This window comes from Platalea leucorodia (genome assembly GCF_965183815.1).
Source record: "Platalea leucorodia genome assembly, chromosome: 23".
NCBI lineage: Eukaryota > Metazoa > Chordata > Aves > Pelecaniformes > Threskiornithidae > Platalea > Platalea leucorodia.
The window spans coordinates 1,307,546-1,330,317 of record NC_138845.1 but is presented as its reverse complement, the minus strand read 5'-3'; the positions used below and the strand labels follow the sequence as shown (position 1 = coordinate 1,330,317).

At 63.4% G+C, this 22,772-nt stretch overlaps 2 protein-coding genes across 8 annotated transcripts in view; both read left to right on the top strand.

The window, feature by feature from the left end:
* Window positions 1-19,233, top strand: part of IKZF4 (IKAROS family zinc finger 4) — a 29,722-nt gene extending 10,489 nt beyond the window's left edge. For 4 of the 7 annotated variants that reach the window (XM_082332637.1, XM_082332643.1, XM_082332642.1 and 1 more), the window contains 6 exons: window positions 3,483-3,587; window positions 8,537-8,797; window positions 9,237-9,404; window positions 15,220-15,369; window positions 16,455-16,586; window positions 16,878-19,233. In XM_082332637.1, coding sequence (XP_082188763.1) covers window positions 3,483-3,587; window positions 8,537-8,797; window positions 9,237-9,404; window positions 15,220-15,369; window positions 16,455-16,586; window positions 16,878-17,602 — 1,541 coding nt within the window. In that variant the 3' untranslated portion in view covers window positions 17,603-19,233. Of the gene's footprint in view, window positions 1-1,737; window positions 1,847-3,482; window positions 3,588-8,385; window positions 8,447-8,536; window positions 8,798-9,236; window positions 9,405-15,219; window positions 15,370-16,454; window positions 16,587-16,877 lie in introns of those variants that run through there. The other 3 variants (XM_082332641.1, XM_082332639.1, XM_082332640.1) reach the window with 3 other exon arrangements.
* Window positions 19,234-20,864: 1,631 nt separating this feature from the next.
* On the top strand, window positions 20,865-22,229 carry RPS26 (ribosomal protein S26). The gene is given in 5 exon segments (XM_082332697.1): window positions 20,865-21,136; window positions 21,599-21,776; window positions 21,933-22,039; window positions 22,041-22,064; window positions 22,142-22,229. Coding segments are annotated over 5 exon segments (381 nt in total). The 5' UTR covers window positions 20,865-21,133; the 3' UTR covers window positions 22,211-22,229.
* Window positions 22,230-22,772: the final 543 nt, after the last annotated feature.

Genomic DNA, 22,772 nt, shown 5'->3' with positions numbered 1-22,772 from the left:
CTCTCGGCCTCCCCAGCCCAGACCGAGGGCGCCCGGCGCGGGCAGGGTGGGATCAGGTCCCCGTCCCGCCGTGGTTTCGCTGCGGGATCCTGGCCTCCTCGCCCCGCTCCTCTCCCTGGGGTGGCCGCGCGCCTCCGGAGGTCTGCCCCCGCTTCTGTGGCCCCTGTGTGTGCGTGTCCGAGGCTGGTGGAAGACAGGGGGTGTTTTCAGGCCGTCCCCTCATGCTCTGCTCCCCAAAACAGCCCAAGTCCCCTCCATTTTACCCTCTTTTATTTGGATGCCGGGCACCTGAGAACAGGGTTAAACGCTGTCAGCTCCTTGGATAACTGGGCTACAGACAGACAAACCGTCTCTTGCGTGACGTTCAGGTTTCCATTTGTTTTTTTAGAGCAAATGAAATGTGACCCAATATTTCCTGAAATCTCAAGTCTGAAAAGTTATCAGAGAGGGAGATTGCTGAGAGACCGTCGAAACCAGGCGCTGGTTGCTCCCAGGGGTGGGATAGTGCTTCAGCTCTCGCTGCCGGCGGCAGGCAGCCTGCCCACCTTCCCGGGGCTCTGAGCCGCTTGCAGGAGCCGTTACCGGGGGTCCCAGTGCCAGCCCCGCTGCTGCACGGAGGATACAACCCCGTCCCCGTGCGCGGGGGGGATTTTTGGGAGGGAGGTCCTGGCTGAGGTCCATGCGGCCCTGCCTGGGTTCGACAGCGATCCCTCCCGGGGGAGCAGAGGCTCTTGGCAGCGCAAAGGTTCGAGCCGAGCTTTGAGCTGAAAACGGGATGCTGTGCCCTGCCCCTTCTGCTTGAAAGGACCGAGGAGATACTAACTTTTTTTCCTCTCCTTAATGTTTAACTTCAGTTCTAGTCTGGGGTTTTTAACCTTTCTCCAATACATCGGGGCTTGGCAGTAGCTGGGAACGGGCTGTAAAACAGCGCAGCGGGGTTCTTCCTGCTGCCGGCACCGCCTGGATGCTTTCTTAGTGAGCCCCGATCTCACCTGCAGGGTCAAACCTGGGACCAGGAAGGTCTTTTTTTGTAGGATGGGAACTGCACGCCGAGGTAAGCTCACCTGGAAACGCTGCCTAAAAAAAATTCCTTGTACCTGCAGCGCGAGGCCGTGGTCCGGTGCGCCGTGGCTGTGGGCTCTGGCCGTTTGGTACGGGTACGCTTGCGAATGCGGAGTGCTGGGGAGGCGCGAAGAGCCTCTCCTGGGCCAAGCGTCTGCTCCGGAGCTGCCCGGCTCGGGCGCGCTCTGCGTCCGGACACGCCGGCCGGCTGGGGGAGTTTAATGAGAGACTCGTGCTCCGTTTCTGGAGCTGAGGACCGAGGCTTCGGTGTCCCCATCCCTTATTGATGCAGGAGGGTCGGAGCCCACATGAGCCATCGCTGGCTGTAGGCTGACATTGGGGATGATGCTGTTCTCCCTCCCGTCATCGGATCCTCTATTTCCCACTGATATTTTGGGTCCTGTGCCTGGTTGCCAAGCTCCCGGGCAGCCAGCTGCCTTGCGAGGGCAGAGCAGAGACCCCGCAGCATCCCCGGTCCCCCGCCCGCTCCCTCCTCTCCCTCCTGAGAGCATCGTCCCCGGCCGGCTCAGCGCGGCTCCGCGCTCTCCGGAGGCCGCAGCTGCGTGTCCCCGCGGCGGGGAGCGGCGCAGCCCGGGTTCCCGCTCGCCATGCCGCCTGACTGTAAAATGACGGTCGTTTCCCTCGCTTCCAGGAATCTGCTCTTCCTGGAAGGTGAGTGGCTGCGTGCGCCCTGCCAGCGACGCAGACATGCACACGCAGCCTGGGCTCCAGCGCTGTTTCCAAGGAGTTGGCTGTGATAACACTCCAGGGTATCTCCAGCAAGGTAGAATAATGCGAGTTAAACGGGAGCGGGGGGGGGGGGAAGGATCCTGAAATAACTCGGTGCCGTCTCCGCTCGCTCTCTGTGCGCGGTGGAGAAGGGGTGCAGGGGGCTGTGCCGGGCAGAGGGACTGACTCTGGAGGGTGATTTATGGGTGTCTGAAATCCCCTGTGCTGGCAGGGAGGAGAGGGAAGGAAAGGCCTGACCTCCCCGAGATGCCCATGGAGGCCAACATGAGCGAGGTAGGCTCAGGACGCCGCTTGTGATGTACCGAGACCCTCCGAGAGGGTCGGGCTGGCCCCACGCAGCGGCTGTTTGGTTTTCGGGCTGCAGGACGTGGCCCCAGCCCGCCGAGTAACGCACGGGGCTGGCTCCCTCTCGGCGGCAGGGCGCTTTCCTCCGCGGGGCTCGTTGTTCAGCCTTCTCGTTAACCTCTTCTGCCGGGGCTGGCAGCACACGTCGGCTTCGCCTGACTCAAACTCGCTGGCAGCAGCTTGCCAGCCTCGCCGAAGCGTGGGGAGGGGAGAGGGCAGGGTCCCCGAAGTCGCTGTGACCCCAGGAGGAAAGAAAACCTCTTTAAAATGCTGCCCGCGGGGAGCCGGGAAGGGTGAGGATGCTGCTGGGGTGTCCCAGCTTGGTCTCAGGCGAGCAGCGATTTAGAAGATGCTGTCTCACCGAGGGCAGTTACCATAAATGATTCCCATGCTCAGCGAGGCTGATGAGCTCAGCGTCCCAGTAGTCATCAGACAATGGGATGAACTGGGCTCGGGGAGCACCGAGAGGAGAGTTTCTCCAGATGCAAGTATTTAGAAATAACATTCCCAGCTGTGCTGAAGGCGTTCATGGAGCTTCTGCACTTTCCATCATGAAACTCCGCTGTCCCCGTCCCTGCGGCATCGCCGAGGAGCGGCCGCTGCAGGCGGCTGCCCGGCTCTCGGGCGTGCGGTGGGGAGGGCTGGCAGGGGACCGGGGGTTTTCTGCGCGCTGGCAGCCGGCAGGTCTCGCCGGAACAGAAACCTGCTAGCCCCCAAAGGGGAAAAAATGAGTCTAGCCTGCCGCACAAGTGCCTTGGGCTGGAGGTGCTCTGGTAGGCAGCTGTGTCGCTGAATTCGCTTTTCGGCGTGCATGGGCAAGGGCCTGTTTCCAGGGACCGCGAGGGTCCCTCTGGGGTGGGCTCGGCTTCCCGGGTGCATGAGTGTCTGCCTGGGAAGCGTCGCTTCGGCACGGGCTGGCGGGGAGGGGGACCCCGGTGCCTGGCGAAGGGACCCGCTCGCCCGGGCAGAGCGCTGGGGTCAGCCTGGCAGGGGAAGGCACGGGTCGCTCAGGTGGGCGACCGATGCCGCGAGGAGAGCGAAGCGTGCCGCTGCCGTCGGCGCGGCGCTGGCTCGGGGCGGTGGCGTCTGAGGAGGTCACAGCTGGAGGACTGGGGTCCAGAGAGCACCGAGCTCAGGCCGTGCCGGTGCGCGTGGCAGACGGTGCCGTTGGGGTAAAAGCCGTGCCCTCCAGCCCCCCGAAGGGCCCGTCAGCGGCCCCTTTCCAAAGCGGAGGTGCTGGGAAGAGGGCTTGGCAGGGTGTAGCCAGCGCAAACCCACAAGCCGTGCTTCAGGCGTCGCTCACTTGTGTTTCCCTCCTCCCAAAGGTAGTGGGGATTCCTCTCTGGAGAAGGAGTTCAGCTCGGCGATCGTGGGACCCACGGTGAGCACACCCAACAGCCAGCACTCCTCCCCGAGCCGCTCTCTCAGTGGTGAGTACGCCGACTTAACCGAGAAAAGCCATGCCAAGGTCTGCCTGTTGTGTCCCCAAACCCTGCACACTCTCAGGCGTGACATAAATTCTGACTTCCCGCTGTGACAGATTTCTGAGTGTGACTCTTTGTTTTCCAACCAAAGAGGATAAAACCCTGCTTTGGTCTCTGCACGGAGCAGCTGCCGGGTTACTGATCCTGGGCACCGGCTGTTGCTGAGCCCGGAGTTTTTCGAGTTGGTTGTGGCGATGCCGAGGACTCGGGGTCTTTCCTTGTGGTTCTGAATTTCACCTTGACTTTCAAGCAGCGGCGTGTTCCAGACTGTAAATGATCACAGCTCTGGAGGGGCCGCAGAGCCATTGGTTGCTTTGGAATACGTTATTTTTTATATCTGTCTAGAAGGCTGTGCGGGAAATGAGAAGCTGCTCCGCTTCCTCTCGTGTAGGAGCTGGGGCAGGTTGGAGTCTGCAGCACGCACCGCGGTTCACGTAGCAGCGGAGCTCTGCCTCTACGTGAAGGAGTCGTCGGGAGGTTATTTGTGTAGCTGCAGGAGATTCAGAGAGCCCCGGGGCATGTTCGGATACACCGGGGTGCCACGGGGTGATGAAACACACCACCAGCTCCCAGCCTTCGCTGGGCCAGGCTCTGCCGTTTTGTTCGGGCACCGGCTTTGCCTGCTCCCCCCGCAAGCAATGAGCAGAAGAGCGGGGAGGCAGCGTGCTCCTTGGGAAGCTCCTCTTCGCCAGCCCTTGTCGCCTCGTCCTGGCACCGCAGAGCGGGCGTGCGGCCCCTGAGGTCTTGCCCGGTCGTGCCTCTGCCTCCGTGCGCTCTCGCCCGGCAGGGTGCCGTCAGCAGGGTGCCGTCAGCAGGGTGCCATTGGCATGGTGCCGTCGGCCGAGCCGGTGGCTGGCACCTGGCAGGGAACTAATCCAGAAACGGGACCAGTGTGGCGAATCTCCTGTCCACAACACGAGACTTCCCATCTCCTTCCCTGCCTACTGATGGGATTCTTTGCTTTCTATTTAAAATGAATGAAACTGCTTTTTCGGTTTTATTTAAGAACCTCCCTCAGTAAAATAGGTCTGATTTCAGAGCTGCTGCAGTCTGTCCCTCGTCCTGGCATGCCGTCCGCTCCCGTCGCTCGCCGCGGTGATCGATGAGAAACGTGAGTTTTCCCTTGTGCGTTGAGGAACGCCGTGGCCCTGGATGAGCTCGGCGCAGCTGGTGCAGGCCTAACGCGCAGGGACGCCGTCTGCGTCGCAGCCGTCTCGGGGCAGCGGTCGAGTTTCCACGGGCCGTACGTGCCACTAAGTCGTGTTGACGCATGAGAAGGAGATAAGTTGGCAGGTCCGGCTCTGAGTTGCACTCGCGGTATTCAGGAGCCGGCAGTTGGGCCGTCTCTACCAGATGGACTCGACGAACACCGAAAAGACGGGCACTGCTCTGATCTCCCCTCCTTCCCGCCTTCCAGCGCGTGGTTGCCTATTGCTTTTCCGTGGCAGAGAAACTCCCTCGTAATTTATCCGTGTGGGCTTCCAGCAGTTAGGTGCTTGGGACGCCTCTGGTTAAGTCCTGGCGTTTGAAGGTTGCTTTTTCTGAACCAGGATAAAATAAACCCAAAACCTTACGTTTTCAGAAGTAGTAATGTTATGAATTAGCTCTGTTGCCATTTTTTCCTTTTATTACTTGCTGTTTATTTTACATTTGCCCTATAAAAACGCGTAGAAGCTCTGCAAAGAAATAAAATCTTGGCTTTCTCGCAGAGGACGGTTCTGAGAGGTAACGCAGCCTTTTTCGCTTGATCAGAAGCAAAAGGAATTGAGCACGTGGGCTGGCTGAAAGGACAATAACGATCCCTTCCCCTTTAACAGCAGGATGCGAGTGATGGTATTGCCTCTGATCTGACTTGACTTCACAGCTGGTTCATCCAGCAAGCGTCGTGCCCCAGAGGAGCAAGAATATTATATAACCTGTTCTGCCAGCAGAGACTTCTCTCCAGTGAGACCGGACTCTGCGTTGGTTCTGAAAGGAGAATTACAGAACAATAGTTGGCCTCCCTTCTCTGCCCAGGAAAAAAAATAAGTCCCCAGGGGAATGGGAGAAGAAAAAAAAAAAAACAGAAAAAAACCCAACCAGAAAATCAAAGCGCAGCAAACGTCAACTCATCCAGGCAGCTCCCGCCACCGAGAGAGGAGCTTTTCACTTCGCGTTTGTGCACGGAGGCGTCTGCTTGCGCTGGGTCTCCTGGACGCTCCCAGGGGAGCGCGGTGGCACCGGCCAACGCATAAATAAAGTTCTGCTCCCCCCGCGAGGATGCTTCAGCCGCAGTCTCCTCCCAGTCTGCAGCCAGCGGTGGCTTTGGCCAGTGGCTCCGCAGACGGTCTGAAAGTGCCTGCGATTGCCAAGGCCGGGTGTATGCACAGTTCACGTTGCCTGGAGCCTCTCTGGGAAGGCAGCATTGTCTGCCGCGAGGATCCAGGAAGGGAAGGAGGGGAGCGAGAGCCAGAATTCCTGGGCTCTTCACCCAGCAATAAACCTCACGCAGTCTCGGATGAATCACTTCCATGCTGCTGCTCCTCGTTAATCCCCCCTTGCGAAGCCGTACCTAGCTCTGGGGAAGAGCCAGCGCCCTCCTGCCTTTCCGGAGAGCTTTCCTCTCCGAGCGCGTGGCCTGGCTCCTCGGGGGCCGCGTGTCCGCCGTGCCCGGGGGAGCGGGAGGCGCGGGTCTCCCCAGGACTGGCACCGTCTTGCTGCCGCCATCTCCGCTCTCCACGCATCCGCCTTGCCCGGTAAGCGACCCAAAGCCTTCCTGCTCGCCCAGCGGGAAGGATCGTCCCTGCCTCGGCCGACGTGAGAGTTTGTTCAGACCCCCCCGGGTTTGAAAGGTCAAATCCTGCGGATGGTTTGGTACCGGGGACGTTACCAAGGTTTTCTCGAATCCCCTCGGCTGGTACGCTGTGCCCGTCGGCGTCCCCGGACCGTGGGTGAGCGTTCACACTCTCACAAAGAGCTGAATGGGCCCCAGGGGTCGAGTCAGCACCAGATCTGGAAGCTGCTGGGATTTCTGTGTGGTTGCGCTCAGCCTGCTCCGTTCTCACGCCTGTCTCCACAAGGCAGCCTGGGCTCCGCAGCCTCCTACCCTCCGGGCAGCAGCAGAGTCTCCTTTGTGTATATAAAGTTCAGTTTCCTCCAGCCCCCACAGTTCTCCTCTTAAGGGACTGGGAAGAGCCTCCCGCTTTAAATGGAAGAAATAAGAATCTGATATTTAAAGGGATTCTGTAAATATTTTGTTTAAGCCCATGGGCTCAGTGCACGGCCATGTGGGTGACCTGGATTCGACTTTACTCCATCGTCGTCTTCCTCTGGCCTGCCGGGACCAGCGCTACGGGAGCAGGTAGCGGGTGCGATCGGCCGAGGAGTGGCTGTCCTCGGCCGGAGAGCGCCGGGGAGCCTCCCCAGGGGATTCCCTCTCGCTCCCGGCTGCTGGCGGTGGCTTAAAGTGGGAGGAAACTTTCCAATTTGATCATTTAAAGACTGGCTCTCCAAACAGGCGACTTTTCACCCAGGCTGAGGGTGTCCCGGTGGCAGTTCTCCCTCGAGCAGCGGGTACAGCTGGCCTCGCAAGGTGGGACGACCGCTCGGACACTCGGCCGAGGGAGGAAGCGTGCAGGGTCTGGGTGGACAAGTTCACCGGGAGGTAGCAGAGAGAGGAGAGGGAGAGGCTTCCCCCGTCCTTCCCTCTCCCGGTCCCCACGGGGTGCAACTTGCTGGCAGCGGAGGGAGCGGAGCGGTCGCCGTCGTCTCGGGGAGTGTTTGATTTGTGGCATTCCACAGATCATTAGAGCAGCCGGGAATGTAGGTCAGGGCTGGTGCATCCCCTCGCCAGCCTCCGCTCCCGATGCTGCAGGAGGAAGGAAAGGTGGCAGCGGGGAGGGAAACCCGGGGGCTCTGCTGCGGCGCAGCGGCCGCCCCGCGGCGGGGAGACCCACCCGCTGCCCTGGCCCTGCGCCCCTCCGTCGCCCGGCTTTGGTGGCTTCTTGAGCACGGTCCCTCCGGCTCCTGCCCTCTCTCTGCTCTCGCCTGGACCAGAAACGCTGCGGGGCGGCTGCTCCCGGCAGTGGCCAGCCCTCGGCTGTGGGACCTTTCCCTGGTCCCTGGCATTGCTCACGTCCGCTTCCCGAATTTCACACCAGCTTCCTCCGGGTTTTCGGTGCCCAAACGCCACCCCACGGGTGTCTGCGTGTTCATCCCCTCCCTGTATTTGCCCGATTCCTGCAGCCTCTTCGGCAGTCGAGGGAAGGGGAAGAGGCAGAGCTGCGGGCAGGGAGCCCGGCCCGAGCCGGGGCAGCCGGCGAGGCAGCGATCAGCCTGCCCGGGGCAGGGGTGGGGGTCTCGGGCAGCACCGTCCTTTTCTCTGCCTTCAGATAGCTGACGGATCCCAGGTCTTGTAGCAAAGATGAAAACTTGCAGTGAAGCAATGGCTTCTCGAGTGAGCCGAGATGTGCTGACTATCCAAGAGACTCGTGTTAGGCGCTCTGTGCCAGTGGATTTTGAGCCTTTACTGATTCAGAGAGTCAAAACGCGGCGTCTTTGCTTCCTCTGCAGTACTTCAAAAGCACGAGTGGTTTTTCTTTCCCCCTCTGCCTTTGAATCCGGGGAACTAAATGTCTTTTTCTTCAGTCAGTCACCTTACAAGGCGGGATGCAGAGCGGTAATCCTTGGGGTGTGCAAACAAGCCATCCAGCCCGTAACCTCGTGTGATCCGTGTTTGCTGTCTGTTCTTGAGTAGTCAACAAAACGAGAAGGTGCAGGTTTATCGCAAACAAATCCCTTAACGCATCACAGTATTTCTTTTAGGAGTAAGTCTTGCCTAAGCTGTGCTCCCAACTTCTTTAACTTAAGAGTTTTTTTCCTCCGCTGACTGTTTTATCCCTTCTGCCTCCTCGTAGCAAACTCTATCAAGGTGGAGATGTACAGCGATGAGGAAGCCAGCCGGCTGCTGTCACAGGATGACCGGATGCTCGAGAAGGAGGACAGCGTGATCGTGGAGGACTCGCTCTCGGAGCCCCTGGGCTACTGCGACGGGACGGGCCAGGAGCCGCACTCCCCCGGGGGCATTCGCCTGCCCAACGGCAAGCTGAAATGCGACATCTGCGGGATGGTGTGCATCGGCCCCAACGTGCTGATGGTCCACAAGCGCAGCCACACTGGTGAGCGGCAGCCCCGAGGCCGGCGTTGCTGCCGGGGCAGGGGCAGGGTGGGCTGGAGGGAAGCGAATTTCTGAAGCCGGGTGGCCAGCGTGTGTTGGCTGGGGGGCGCAGATGCCGTAGGAGATGGGTGCCAGGTCCAAGGCGCTGACCCCGGGGATGGCAGCCAGAAGATGTTAGTGGGGAAAGGTCCGGGAAAGTGCTGGCCTTTCCTGGTCACTGTCCGACCTCCGGCAGCAGGCCCGTCCCTCCCCAGGCCGGAGGTCACATCCAGAGCGCTACGTCTGGTAGTTAACCTAGGGCTTTCCTTCTCGCGCGCGTTCGGCGCTGCTGAACCTGTGAATGCGCCTGGTCTCCCGGGCTGTCAATTCGAGAGCTGCTCCTCTGCAGACTTGGAGAATGCTTTTGAGCAGGAGTTTCACCCGCTGCTCCGGTTTTGCAGGAGAAAGGCCGTTCCACTGCAACCAGTGCGGAGCCTCCTTCACCCAGAAGGGAAACCTCCTGCGTCACATCAAGCTGCACTCTGGCGAGAAGCCCTTCAAATGTCCCTTCTGCAACTACGCCTGCCGCAGGAGGGATGCGCTCACCGGCCACCTGCGGACGCACTCCGGTGGGTAGCGCTGGCTGGCCGCGGGCTGGGAGGGGAGGAGGAGGCAGGGAGGGAACACACGATGGTGGCACAAAACCAGGGATCTGAGCCCAGCTTCTAAAGGCGCCAGCCTCGAGCTCTGAACCGACAGCAGCCAAACTTGCTCTCGTATCGGCTCCCGGCTTGCTGCAGTCCCTGCGCTGCGGCCGCGGCGCAGAGCCGGCGTGCCGACGGCAGAGCGTGCGCCTAGGGCAGGCTGCGTCAGCGTCTGGCTAACGGGCCGGGAGCTCCGCTGACCGGAGGGACGCCTGCGGGGCTCCGTCCCGCTGTGTTCCAGTCGTTCCTGGGGGTTATGGCATCTCTCTCTTATAAAGATAAATGTTTAATAGATTTTATTGAGTCAAGATAGGTCCCACCCTTGGGTGTGCCCTGCCCCAGTGAAAATGAGCGCAGAGGGGTTTTGTTTGTGTGTTGTTTTGACATTGTCCTTTTCAAATCTGACATTTGAGATGTGGTTTTCACCCTCCGGTTCCGTGATGTAACAGCTGGCGGGGGCCACGGGTGGGAGTGCAGCACGCCAGCCGGCCCCCCGGTTCGCGATCGTTTTCCCCTTGATTTGCGTACCAGCGCGTTTCTGTGGTGCTGCCGGGGCTTTTAACGTTCACGCAGATGGCTTTGAACACCTGTGACTCTAACCTTTCGAGCGCTGCATGGAAATGAGTGTCGCGTGCTTCCTTGAAGGAAGAAACCTGTGCCCCGAAGAGCCTGTTCTCATCGCAGCCTTGCCCGGGGGCCCAGAAACCTGCTCCCCCCTCGCAGCCTGGCCCAAGAGCCCCAGTTTTCCGTAGGTTTCTGCCCTCCTCAGCGGGAGGGTGTGATGCTCCGGGTTTGAACTCCCGTCTTGCTGGGGATGAATCTTCCCACTTTGCTGTTTCTTTTGGGAGTTTGTCATCTCTCCCCCGCACACGCATCTGAGACTTTCTGGGAGATGCCGGAGGGGAATCTGGGCGGTTTGGCCCCCGGAGCTGTTGGTTCTCGCCCGGCGCCCGCGCAGGAGGAGCTTCGGGGGTTTGCAGGAGCTTCCCGGCCATTATATTTTGTCTCTGGCCATCCCCGCTGCCAAGGGACAGAGCTGCTTCTCAGTGTAAAATTTTTTTGGTCTCTTGTCTGGCTCTCCAGCCTGACCAGAATATGGCAGCGGGTGGCGTTTCCGATACCGAGGTGATCGGGAAAGAGTCGGTTTTGCCCCGGGGGAGGAGGTGAGGTTAGCGGCCTCGGGCCCCGCTCGGAGGGTGAGCAAAGCCAGGCTCCGGTGACAGCCCGGCTCCCTGCGAAGCACCGCGGTGGCTGCTCGGACCAGCTGAGCCGTGGCCGCTCTGCCTCGAGGCCTACAGCTCTCCCGACGAGTCCTTCAGTCTGGAGCGATCAGCATCATCTGTCTTCCTCCCCTCCGCCCCCAGCTGCTGCGAGCGGCAGCAGCTCGGCCAGTGCCAAGCCGCGCTCCATCTTGGGCAGCGCTGCATCAGCTCGGGGAGGAATTGCCGTGCGGCGGAGCGCAGGGCTTTGGCATCCGTCCACCGCGAGCTCGCCTTGCCGGCAGCTCTACCCTCTGCCCTTCCGGGGTGCCGCTGACAAGCCCCTGCCCGGGGACCTTCAGCCCATGCGTTTTTGGCAGGGGACGGGTGCTCTGAAGCTGGACGGCTCTTGGATTTTTGAAAAAAATCTTCTGGTGCGTCTGGAGCAGAGTCCCGTTTGGAAAGTCTCCGTTCTTCGCTTTGTGTAAAGCCTCCCCGTCCCCTCCGTGTTGGGGCGTGGGGTTTTGGGGTGTTACGTGGCTGAGCCCCATCCCGGGACCCCCGACTCGCCAAGAGGGTCGCGCAGGCGGATGCGCAGACCCGGACCGAGGGGCACGTGCGGCACCAGCAGCTCCCGTGGCTGGTGAGACCCTGCCTCGCGTTCCCAGGGGCTTTCTCCTAAATAACGTCCTTCAAGGGACCCCGAACCGTCCAGACCCCGGGGGCGCAGGGTCATTTCTGGACTCCTTGGTCATGGCTCCTCTTGTGGGTCGAGATCCCCTCTCGGGCTGCGCCTGTCCACGGCGTCCGCCCTCGCTGAGCGTCCAGAGGTGGGTCCTTGGCGGAGCTGCGCCGACGTCTCCCCGCTGCCAGGCATGGAAAGGGTCGCCTTGAGTCCTTCAGTCAAGAGACACAGAAATGGGACAAGCCCTCGCAACATATCAAACAAAAATTAGTCTTTATGGGAGCTAATTACTAAGAAAACCTTCGTTTAATGTGGATTTCACAGGCGAAAGTCTAGCGGTTACCCTGCCTGGGTGGAAGGCAGCGGGGCTTGGCTTTCCCTCCCTCTGCCTTAACTAGAGGCATGTGCGTTTCATGCTGTCCCCATGAGGGACACTGAGCTTTCATCTCGGAAGATGTGCTGTCCAAAAAAGTGAGGTATTAAAATCCAGATCAAACACGCTGCATTGCTCTGAAATAGATCAGAAGCTGCAGCCCACACCCGGGACGGCTGAGATGAGCTGCCGGTCCCCCGAGACCTCCCTCCCTTTTAGTCCTCACCGCTTCGCAGCCCGGTAAATAAATGAACCTGGAGCTTGTGTTCGGAGGGAGCCCTTCTGTTTGCTGTGCTCGGTCAGAAGAAACTTCTCCTGGTGGGGCCCGGCAGCGAGCAGAGCGTCCCCCGTGCTCACGTTTTGGGTATTACATGGGCGAAGAACTTGGGGGATCCTAAGCAGACCTCGCTGCTTGCTGGAAGCCTCTCCCTCGCCTTAGGTGACAGATGGACCCAGTCCGTCCGAGACGCGAGCACGTGGCGGGGGGTAAATGACGATGTTTTCAAGGAACAGACTAAGGAGTAAAAGTGACCGGTCGCAAGGCAAAGCCCGGCTCGGGATGGAGCCTCCCTCCTTGTCCTGCAGCCGCTGTAAAACCCCGTCCCTGGGCCGTAGCTGACCCTCTGCGAGGGGAAGCCCAGCTCAGGCTTAGCAACCTCTGCGGCAGGGCATCGCCGCGGCGTGGGCAGAGCCCCAGAGGAGCCTCGGCGCCGGGAGCGAGACCTTTGCTGCCGAGGTGTGTGGGCAGGAGGACGGCTCGGTCCCCGTGTCCCCAGGGAGCCGTGCCAGCGCGGTCGGGCGATGGCCAGGTCCCAGGCTCCTCCGTGTCCTGCTGTCCCCCTGCGCCGCGGGCAGCTGCCTGTCCCCAGAGCCCCGAAACACAAGCGGAGGCGGGGAAGGGGAAGGCTGGATCCTGAGGAAATAACTTCAGGGTATTCATGGGGAGCTTCCCAGCTTGGAAAGCCACCCCCGATCCCAGCGCAGCCGTCGGGGGAGCTTTGGGAAGCACAAACGCACGCAGGGGTTTGGGTTGTTGTTTTGTTTAGGAGTAACAAAACCGAGCCGTTTGGGGAGCTCTTGAGTTTAAAAGCTGAGCGAGTGATGGAGATTAATGAGACGTAATGGAATTTGGAGTCGAGGCTCTCCCATCTAAATTGCTAGATTTGAGGAGTAAATTCCTAACGCGCATTTTTGTGTTGGTACTCGGAGGCTAGTGGCATCCTCACCTCCCTTGGGGCTGGAGTAAACCAATATTCAGCTGCTCTGCGACAATGCTGCTGCCTGGGGAGGGCTGGGAGGAGAGATTTGCACTTGTCATCAGCTCCTCCGGATTGATTTCTAACCCGGAGCTTCGGTGGTGAAATCCACGGTGGCTCCTGGACTCCCGGATCTGCCTGCGGCTTGGCTGAGCTGCCGGGCTGGGACCGGGCAGGGGTACGGCGCGCGCGGCCGCAGCCGGTCTCCTCGCTGACCGCTGCTGTCGGGGGCGGCCCTGGTGGCGTTGGGGCGAGCCGGTACAAGCCATCGCAAGGGGAGGTGCTGGCCCCGCTTCCCAGCCGCGGCGCAAAGCGCTTCGCCTGAATCCAGGTGACAAAGCTGGGGCGGGGGGTAAATGTGAATTCACCTACAGCCTGCAAATGCGTGTTTTTAAAAAGCAGTTAAAGGTTAAACCACAAGCTGCAAAAAACCCCAAAACAACCCCTTAAATCTGACAGGAACAGAAAGAGCCGGGTCCAGGCGGGTCTCGACAGGCAGCGCGCTCCTCCCCGAGCCGGCCGGGGCGAGCGTGACGCAGGCGGCTGTCGTGGGGCTGGCTGACGCCGCTGCCGGCACGTCCCGGGCGGAGGGCCGTGGGCTCCGGCCGCCAGCAAAAGCGGCCGATTTCAGGGCATTGCCCCGCTGCGAAACCCAGCCTCCCCGCGCCGTGGGGCAGCGTTGGAGGGGAAGGGCACGGCAGCTCTTGGGCTTCTCTGGGACGCCGTGCTCCCTGGCCCTTGCCTGGTGGGCCGCGTCTCCCTCCCCAGCGTGGCACAGCTCTGTGGCTTGGTGTCCTGCCGGCTTCGGGAGGCGAGCTCCCGGGTGAGAGCAGTGGCCGGGGAGAAGGGAGCGCGTGGGGCTGCGCTCTCCGTCCTGGGGTGTGCAGGGGGCTGGAGAGCCCACCCCCCTCTCCGCCGCAGCTTCCCCGCGCTTGCCTTTTGCCCATTAGCATCTTCTTGCCTAACGAGCTGCCTCCCCCAAAAGGTGCTGAGCGTGATCAGCCCGCAGCGGCAGGTCCCTGGGAGCCTGGATCCCTTTCCCCCCCTCCCCAGGGTATTTGATGGGGTGGGGACCGCCTTGCCCTTTCCCCGTGCCCGAAGGACGTCGGCTGGCCTGCTGCCCAGGTACCGCTGTGATTATACCTAATTAGCAATCACCCGGCGAGCGGCACAAAACCCCCGTGTCAGCGTTTGCGTTTCCCCATCCCCTGCGCAGGCAGCAGCCTCGTGGCGCGATGGAAACTGCGACGGGGTTCAGAGATACCATCTCCCCTCGGGAGGGGTCATGATTTTTCACTGTAAGTAGTCTGCCGGTTAAAACGTGCAGATAATAACACGCCGCGAGGAGCACCGCCGGCTCCGCGGCACGCGGCGGCCGCTCTCCTTTGTCTGGCGGTCACCGGCCAGCAAGGCTGAACGCCGACCTTGGGTGGCTTTGGTGATTTTCAGTCAGAAGTGAGAAAATTGGGAGAGGTGAGAATAAAAATGTGTCTGGCGAGTGTCTTATCACGAATCTCGGTGCGGGGGTGCGCACGCTCTGCACAGCAGCCGAGCGCTGGCCCAGCCACCGAGCACTTTGTGGCAATCGGAGGGTGAAGAAATGCTCAGAAATGTTTAAAATGTCGGGGGTTCAGCTGCCCTCCTTAAATATTGCCTTTGCCATCGGGGCTTCCAGCACGAGGGTTTACCTGGGGGTGCGTAACGTGGCCGGGCAGCTGCCAGAAACCATATCGCTGGTGTCCGGGGAGCAGAGCGTGGGTGAAAGCCAGGCCTGAGGCATTTTGGTTTAGGTATTATTTGGCCAAATTCTGATTTATTTTCGTAACTCCTCATCTATCAAAATCCCGGAGCATCCAGCCCTTCTCGGGCAGGGAGCGGCGTTTGAGGAGGCAGATCGCGGAGGTGCCGGGGCGCGTGCGGTCGCTGCGTTCGGGGTAGGTGGGTCGGGAGGAAGGCTGAGGCAGAAGCCGGGAGCCGCAGGTCACAGCTCTTGCTCCCAGCTCTGGAAACCCTTGCTCGAGACGTGCGGGAGAGGTCCTTTCTCCGCGGCACAGCGAGACGGTGCGGTGGGCTGACGGCGAGGGTCGCTGCCCCGCCGCGATGCTCCCTGTCGACCCATTCCTGCCGCTTTTCTCTCCCGTCGACGCACATCCAGCCCTTTCCCGGGCTCTTCGGCGAGGGCGCGATATCTGTTCTTACGGCCGGGCTCTGGTTTCGTGTTTTGCAGTCTCCTCCCCCACCGTCGGCAAGCCCTACAAGTGCAACTACTGCGGCCGGAGCTACAAGCAGCAGAGCACGCTGGAGGAGCACAAGGAGCGGTGCCACAACTACCTGCAGAGTCTGAACACTGAACCGCAGTCGCTGGCCAGCCAGCAAGGTCAGTGCCGCGGGGCGGCCGGGTTGGGGGGGCCGGAGCCCCGCTGCCTCCCCGGCTCCGGGGACACGGCGAGGGGTGCCGGCAGGGTGAGAAACGGGGGCGCGGGTTCACTTTCCAGCCCCGTCTCTGGCTGAGGGGGTCGAGCTTTGGGGACGTCCTTCCCGTTAGAAAAGGGGGGGTGCCGCGCGGGGGAGAGCCCGAGCCCCGGCGCTCTCCGTGCCCCGGCCATCGTGGGATGAAAGGCGCTATGCGTGTGCGTTGGTTAATGCCGCAGGCCTCTGCAAGTGCAAAGTGTTACCTCCCTGGTTCCTCCCCTCGCCGCCAGCCGAATTTCAAAGCCCCCTGAATCGAAACACACCCTTGGCCCCTATTTCCAGTGCAAGAACTTCCGAGAGCGTTTTCCGTAAATAACAGAACACAACTACGACACCGCGATGTAGGGGATTTACCCCTGCGGGCAGGTGTCGGAAACGGGCACCGCGTGGCTTGGAGGCACCTCCTGGCTCCTCCTCGGAGCCTGCGGACAGACCCCCCCGGCTTTGCTGCGCCGGCAAAGAACCAAAGCCGGAGCCTTCCTGGCTCCTCACCTTTTTGGAGCCGGACCCGGTCCCTCTAGAGCCACCGGTGCCTACGGCGAGGTTCACCGGTTAAGGCTGCCGGGACACTTTAACCGGATGATCCGTAGCCTGCGGGGCACGGGAATGGCGGAGCTGCCCTCGCCGGCAGCGACACGGGGCAGGTCTCTCCAGGCCGGGGTTGAGAGCCGGCAAGAAAAGCGAGGGCACTTCGATCCGTTGAAGCCAGCTCCTCTTCCCCAAAGTGGCAGGAGCGGGCCCAGCTCGATGAAGAAGGGAGGCGGACCGGCTGCCGGCGCTCCCCCGCGACCGATTCACCGACGGGGTAAGCTCTGGGCCTGGAGCAGGCAGCCCGGGAGCCTTTCCGTAGGTCCGTCCCAGCTAGCAGAGGGCAGGAGCGGCGTGCCTCGAGCGCTGGCTGCGGAGTCTCCGGCCTGGGTCGCAGCGTGCCCGTCCCGCTCGCCCCGTCCCGCGGTTGCCGGCTGAACCGGGTTTCCCTTGTCTTGCCAGGTGACGAGATGCGAGACCTGGAGATAGTGCCGGACTCTCTGCTTCACCCCTCGTCCGACCGGCCGACGTTTATTGACCGGCTGGCGAACAGCCTCACCAAACGGAAACGATCGACACCTCAGAAATTCGTGGGTAAGGGGATTTTCCCCCCCTTGCTTCCCGGGCAGACAGGAGAGAGGAGGGCGAGGGGGAGCCCCTGGGCGCTGGAGTGGGGCTCGAGCGCCCGGCCAGGGCCCCCCGCAGGCCAGGACCCCGCCGGGAGCTGAGACTCCGCACTTGGGCATGCGGCTGGTGTTCGCATAGCGCCTTTCATCCCCGCCATCCCGGGCCGGGGCAGGTCTCGCACGCGGTGCTGGGGAACGGGGGGGGTTTGCACCCCAAAACCAAGCCTGCCCGTTCTGACGCCGCTCTCCTTCCCGGCAGGGGAGAAGCAGATGCGATTCACCCTCTCGGACCTCCCCTTCGACGTGAACTCCGGCTTCGAGAAGGACGTGGAGATGGTCTCGGCCCACCACCCCCTCGACCCCTCCTACGGCAGCTCCCTGTCCCTGATGGGGGGGGAGCATCTTCGCCCCCTCCGGCTCCCCCCCACAAACTGCATCTCGGAAGTCACCCCCGTCATCAGCTCCGTCTACACCCAGATCCAGCCTCTGCCGGGTCGGCTGGAGATGCCGGGGAGCCGGGAAGCGGCCGAGGGGCACGAGGACGTGCCGGACGGGGTGCAGGTGGTGTACCGGGGCCGGGAGCCGGGCGTATCGCCCACCAACGGCTGCCAGGACTCGACGGACACGGAGAGCAACCACGAAGAGCGGAGCTCGCAGCTGCCGGCGGGGAACTGCGCCAGCAGCCGCCAGAGCCCAGCCTACGCCAAAGAGGACCCCAAGCTGCCGGAGGGACCCCCGGCCGCCCGCTCCACCCCCAGCTCCGCCAAAGAAGCCCTGCGGGTGGTCAACGAGGACGGGGAGCAGATCAGGGCCTTCAAGTGCGAGCACTGCCGCATCCTTTTCCTGGACCACGTCATGTTCACCATCCACATGGGCTGCCACGGCTTCAGAGACCCTTTCGAATGCAACATCTGTGGCTACCACAGCCAGGACCGGTACGAGTTCTCCTCCCACATAGTGCGGGGCGAGCACAAAGTCGGCTAAAACCCCCCTCCCTCCCCTCGCCGTCCCCCAGCCCGCCCTCCACTCTTCCTCTGTCTCTAGCTCAGCCCCGCCACCCTTAGGGCATGGAACTGTTGGTTTTTCTTTTATACTCCTTTGCACTGACTTTGGCTACAAAAATATTTAAAAAAAAAAAAATCAATAACTAAAAAAAAAAAAAAACCAACCCCGACGAGGGGGAGCTCTTAACAATTTGCCTTTTTATAAATGGAGTTATTTAAATATTAACGGACTTTTTTGTGCTTTCCCCCCCCCACCTCTCTCACCTCCCTCCGTTATTTATTAAGCTTCTTAGTTTCTCTTTTTATAACCTTTTTTTTGTTGTTGTTTTTTTTTCCTCCCTCTCCCCCAAAGTCTCACTTGAATTTTTGAGACTGGTTCTCCTCCCTCTCCCGCCCCGGTCGGCTCTCCGGCACGGCACGGCGCAGGGCCACGCGCCAGCCTGGAGCTCCGAGCCCTTTCCTTGGTGCGAGCCCGGCATTGCCCGTCCCCGCTCTTGGGCGAAGCGAACCTCAGATTAGGTGCTAAAACCCCCGGGACTCCCCCTCCGTCAGCTGCGAGCCCCCCTGCCTGGCGGGGGGCCACTGCCCCCCGAGCTTTAATGAGTTTAAATACACGGAGCGTAAAGCAGGGACCCCCCTGCCTCCCCGCGGGGCCGGTGGTGCCGGTGCCGGCAGGGCCAGGTCGGTGAGGTTGGGTTTTGCCCAGCTCCTCCTTCCCGCGGTGCTTGAAGCCCCCCGTACGCCTGGCCCCGCGCGGGGGGCGATGGGGTCCCCGTTGCTCCGCTGAAATGAAGGAAACGTAAGCCGGGAAGCCGGCGAGCGTCGGCCGACGGCTCCATTCTGCTGTCTGGGATCTCCTCCTCCTCTTCCTCGGCACAGGCCAGTATCTCCAGCCCGCTCCGCTGCCGGGGCTGCTCCCCGCAGGCTGCCCGCCGGCGCTGGGGACGCCGGACCCCCGACCTGGCCCCCCTCGCTCCCCCTGCCCCCCAAAACCTTCTGGGGCGGGTTGCTCCCTCTGGCATTCCCGGGGGATCGGCGGGGTCTCCCCGTGGTCCGGTGTCATTTCTGTTCCCGCAGCCTCTGCCCCGCTCTCGCTCGCACGGAGGAGTCGGGGCGGCGGCACCCTGAGCGCCGGAGCTCTGCCCCCGGTCCCCCCGTCTTCGGGGGGTCCAAAAGAGGGGTGGGAGGCTGGGGGTGTCGTCCGCTGCGGGGAGCAGCGGTCGGCCGAGCCCCTTTCCCCTGGCACGGGCTCCGAGCGGCTCCGGGGGCCGATGGCTGGGAGCCGGCCGGTTTTCAGGGGCGAGACGCCGAGGGAAGGGGGTCCGGAGCCGGGGACCCCCCGGGACGGGGTCCCCTGGCGAAAGGGATTTAGCGGGGCCAGGGAGGCAGCCAACATAACCAAAAATAAAGCGCGAGCTGGGCGCCGATCCCTGGCGGGGCCGCGGCAGAGCCGGCCGCCTCCTCGGTGCTCGCGGCTCCGGCAGCAGCCGGGACCCCCGGCCGCAGCCCCCGCCCGGGGTCCCCGCTTCCTACCCAGGCCCAGGATGCATAAAACGCCCCTCAGCAGCAGCCGCTCCCGGGGCTCTCCTGAGGTTGAAACCAAAGGCTGTTCCTTTTCTACGGACACAAACACAACCACCTCACGCGGCGGCAACTCCCGTTGCCCCTATTTCCCATTTTCTTTCGGTAGTGGTTTTTTTTTTTTTTTTTTTTTCCTCCTTTCTCGCTTTTCTGTCGACGGTGTCTGCGTGGGGAGGGGGACGGCGGAGCCGGGGCTCCGCGCGCCCCTTCCCGCCCGCTGCCGCCGATAACCGGCGCCGGCAGAACAAGCCGGAGCCCCCCGCGCGCCCCGCAGCGCCGAAACAACCCCCAAACGGGGTTTTTACAAACCGAAATGGAAGCTCTGCAGTTTCTGACCGCTCTTGGTTTTTTTTTTTTTCTTTCCGTCTCTTTTCTTTTTCCTGTAAAAGAGTCTAAAACAAAAATGTAGGAATTTTGTAAAACTCCAGGTCGCTTTACTCGTGTAAATATCTATATTTTTTAATCAGATGTATGAAGAACAAACGATGATGTGCAATACCCCGGCCTCCCCCCGGCTACGGCCCCCCCTTCCTTTCTAACGAGTTTTCATTTGTATATCGTTAATGGATTTGCTGTCGTCTTTGTTTTTCCCTTTTTTGTGAGGTTAGACTCGCTTTTGGACAAACCCACCCGCCCCCGTGACCGCAGGAGCTTTTGTATCTGTAAGATATTGTAATTACCTATTTGTGTAACGAGATCTACTACTGTAAGTTTTGTACTGTACTGGCTGAAGGTCTGTTATAAATAAACCGGAGTAATTTAACGCCTCCCCCCTCCCGCCTCCCTTCTGGGGGGGCAGGGGTCCCCCTGCGGGGCTGGGGGGGGACACTGGGGGTCCCCTCTGGGGTTGGGGGGGGCAGGACACTGGGGACCCCCCATAATGGGGGGGGGATGCTGAGGGTCCCCTCTGGGGTTGGGGGGGGGGCAGGACACTGGGGATCCCCCATAATTGGGGGGGGACGCTGGGGGTCCCCTCTGGGGTTTGGGGGGGGCAGGACACTGGGGATCCCCCATAATTGGGGGGGGACGCTGGGGGTCTCCTCTGGGGTTTGGGGGGGGCAGGACACTGGGGATCCCCCATAATGGGGGACACTGGGGGTCCCCTCTGGGGTTGGGGGGGGCAGGACACTGGGGACCCCCCCATAATGGGGGGGGGATGCTGAGGGTCCCCTCTGGGGTTGGGGGGGGGGCAGGACACTGGGGACCCCCCCATAATGGGGGGGGACGTTGGGGGTCCCCTGTGGGGTTTGGGGGGGGGCAGGACACTGGGGACCCCCCATAAGGGGGGGGGGGGAGGACACTGGGGGTCCCGTCTGGGGTTTGGGGGGGGCAGGACACTGGGGACCCCCCCATAATGGAGGGGAGGATACTGGGGGTCCCCTCTGGGGTTGGGGGGGGGGCAGGACACTGGAGACCCCCCCATAATGGGGGGGGGGACGTTGGGGGTCCCCTCTGGGGTTGGGGGGGGCAGGACACTGGGGACACCCCCATAATGGGGGGGGACACTCGGGGTCCCCCCACGACCGGGGGGGGGGGCAGGACACGGACAACCCCCCGCCCCATCAGCGCCCCTTTCCCCCAGGACTACATCTCCCAGCGCCCCCCGCGGCGTGCGGGATGACGACACGCGCAGCACGCTACGCGCCGCGCGCGCGGGAGCTGTCTCACACCACGCGTGGCGCGGACCCCTCCGCCGCGGCGAGGAGAAAGTAGTTCCCCCCCCCGCCGCCGGTACCGCGGCCCAGCGCCGCCCCCGCCCGCCCCGCGCCCTCCCCGGCCCCATCGGCGGAGCCGCTGCCGGGCGGCCGGAGGGGCCCCGCAGGGCCCCGGGGGCTGCGGGGAGGCGGCGGAGGAGCTTCCGGGCGGAGGGCGGGTATATAAGGGCGGCGGCGCGGCGGCCGGGCCCTCTTTCGCCGCCCCGGTAGCCGAGATGGTGAGGGCGGCGCGGCCGGGGGGGGCCCGGGGGGCACCGGGGGGGGGCTCGGGGCGGCGTGTGGGGCACCGGGGGGACCGGAGGGGCCCGTGTGGGGCCGGGGGGGGGGCAGTGCGGGGCGGGGGGGGGCTTGGGATGCGCTGGGCGGCCGTGGGGCCCTGTGGGGCGGGGGGGGCTGGGGGGCGCTGGGGGGGCCCGGAGGGTCCCCGAGGGGCCGGGGGGGGGGGGGGGGGCTCGTAGGGGCCGCTGGGGCCGGGGGGGCTCTGAGGGGCCTTTGGCGGGGGGGGAGAGGCTCGTAGGGGCCGCCGGGGCCTGTGCTGGGACCGGGGGGGGGCCTGAGGGGCCTTGGGGGCGCGGGGGGGCTCTGAGGGGCCTGTGCTGGGACCGGGGGGGCCCTGGGGGCGCGGGGCGGGGGGGCCCGGCCCCGGGGGGGTGCGGGGTCCATCCTCTCCCTCCCCGCAGACGAAGAAGAGGAGGAACAACGGCCGGGCCAAGAAGGGCCGCGGCCACGTCCAGCCCATCCGCTGCACCAACTGCGCCCGCTGCGTCCCCAAGGACAAGGCCATCAAGAAGTTCGTCATCAGGAACATCGTGGAGGCCGCCGCCGTCCGGGACATCTCGGAGGCCAGCGTCTTCGACTGTGAGGGGGGCTCGGGGGGCGGCGGGGGGCGCGGGGGGGCCGCCGGGCCCCCCGGAACGGGGCCGGCCCCGCTCCCCCCGCCCGCGGGGGCCCGGGGCCGAGCCCTGGGGCGTCTCGGGGGGCCCGGGGCCCGCTGACGCCCCCCGCCCCCCGCAGCCTACGTCCTGCCCAAGCTGTACGTGAAGCTCCATTACTGCGTCAGCTGCGCCATCCACAGCAAGGTGGTGCGGAACCGCTCCCGGGAGGCCCGCAAGGACCGGACCCCCCCCGCCCCGCTTCAGGCCGGCCGTAGGTCCCGGGGGGCCGGGGGGGGCGCGGGGGGCCGCTCCCCCCCCCGCTCCGGCTGACCTCTGCTTCCCCCGCAGGGCGCTGCCCCCCGGCCCCCCCCCCAAGCCCATGTGAGGAGCCCCCGGCCCGGGCCCAGCGCGGGCTGAATAAAGGACCCTGCACCGAGCCCGGCTCCGCGCCTCTGGGGGGGGGGCGTCGCTGGGGGGGGAGGGTGGGGGACCGGGGGGCTCCCAGCCCCATCTGGGGGGGGGGGTGCGTCGCTGGGGGGGGGAGGGTGGGGGACCGGGGGGCTCCCAGCCCCATCTGGGGGGGGGGGTGCGTCGCTGGGGGGGGAGTGTGGGGGACCGGGGGGCTCCCAGCCCCATCGGGGGGGGGGGGGCGGAGGGGGGCCCTGGGCTCACGCGGGGGGGCTGCTGCCCGCCCCGGGGGGGCTCCGTGCCCACTGGTGCTGCCTGGCTGGGGACATGTTTTGGGGGACAGGTGGACACACGGACCCACAGAGGGGACAGACACACGGACGCACACAGAGGGACAGACACACAGGCACACTCAGAGCGTGTCCCAGCCCCGGGGGGGGGACCCCCCTGCCCGCCTGAGGGTGCTGGGGGGGGCAGCTCTGCGCCCCAGCCCCCCCCCAGCCCTGGGGCTGCTCCCGGGCCCCCCCTGCAGCCCCCAGACCCCGAACGGCCGCGGGGGCCCGAGCCCTCC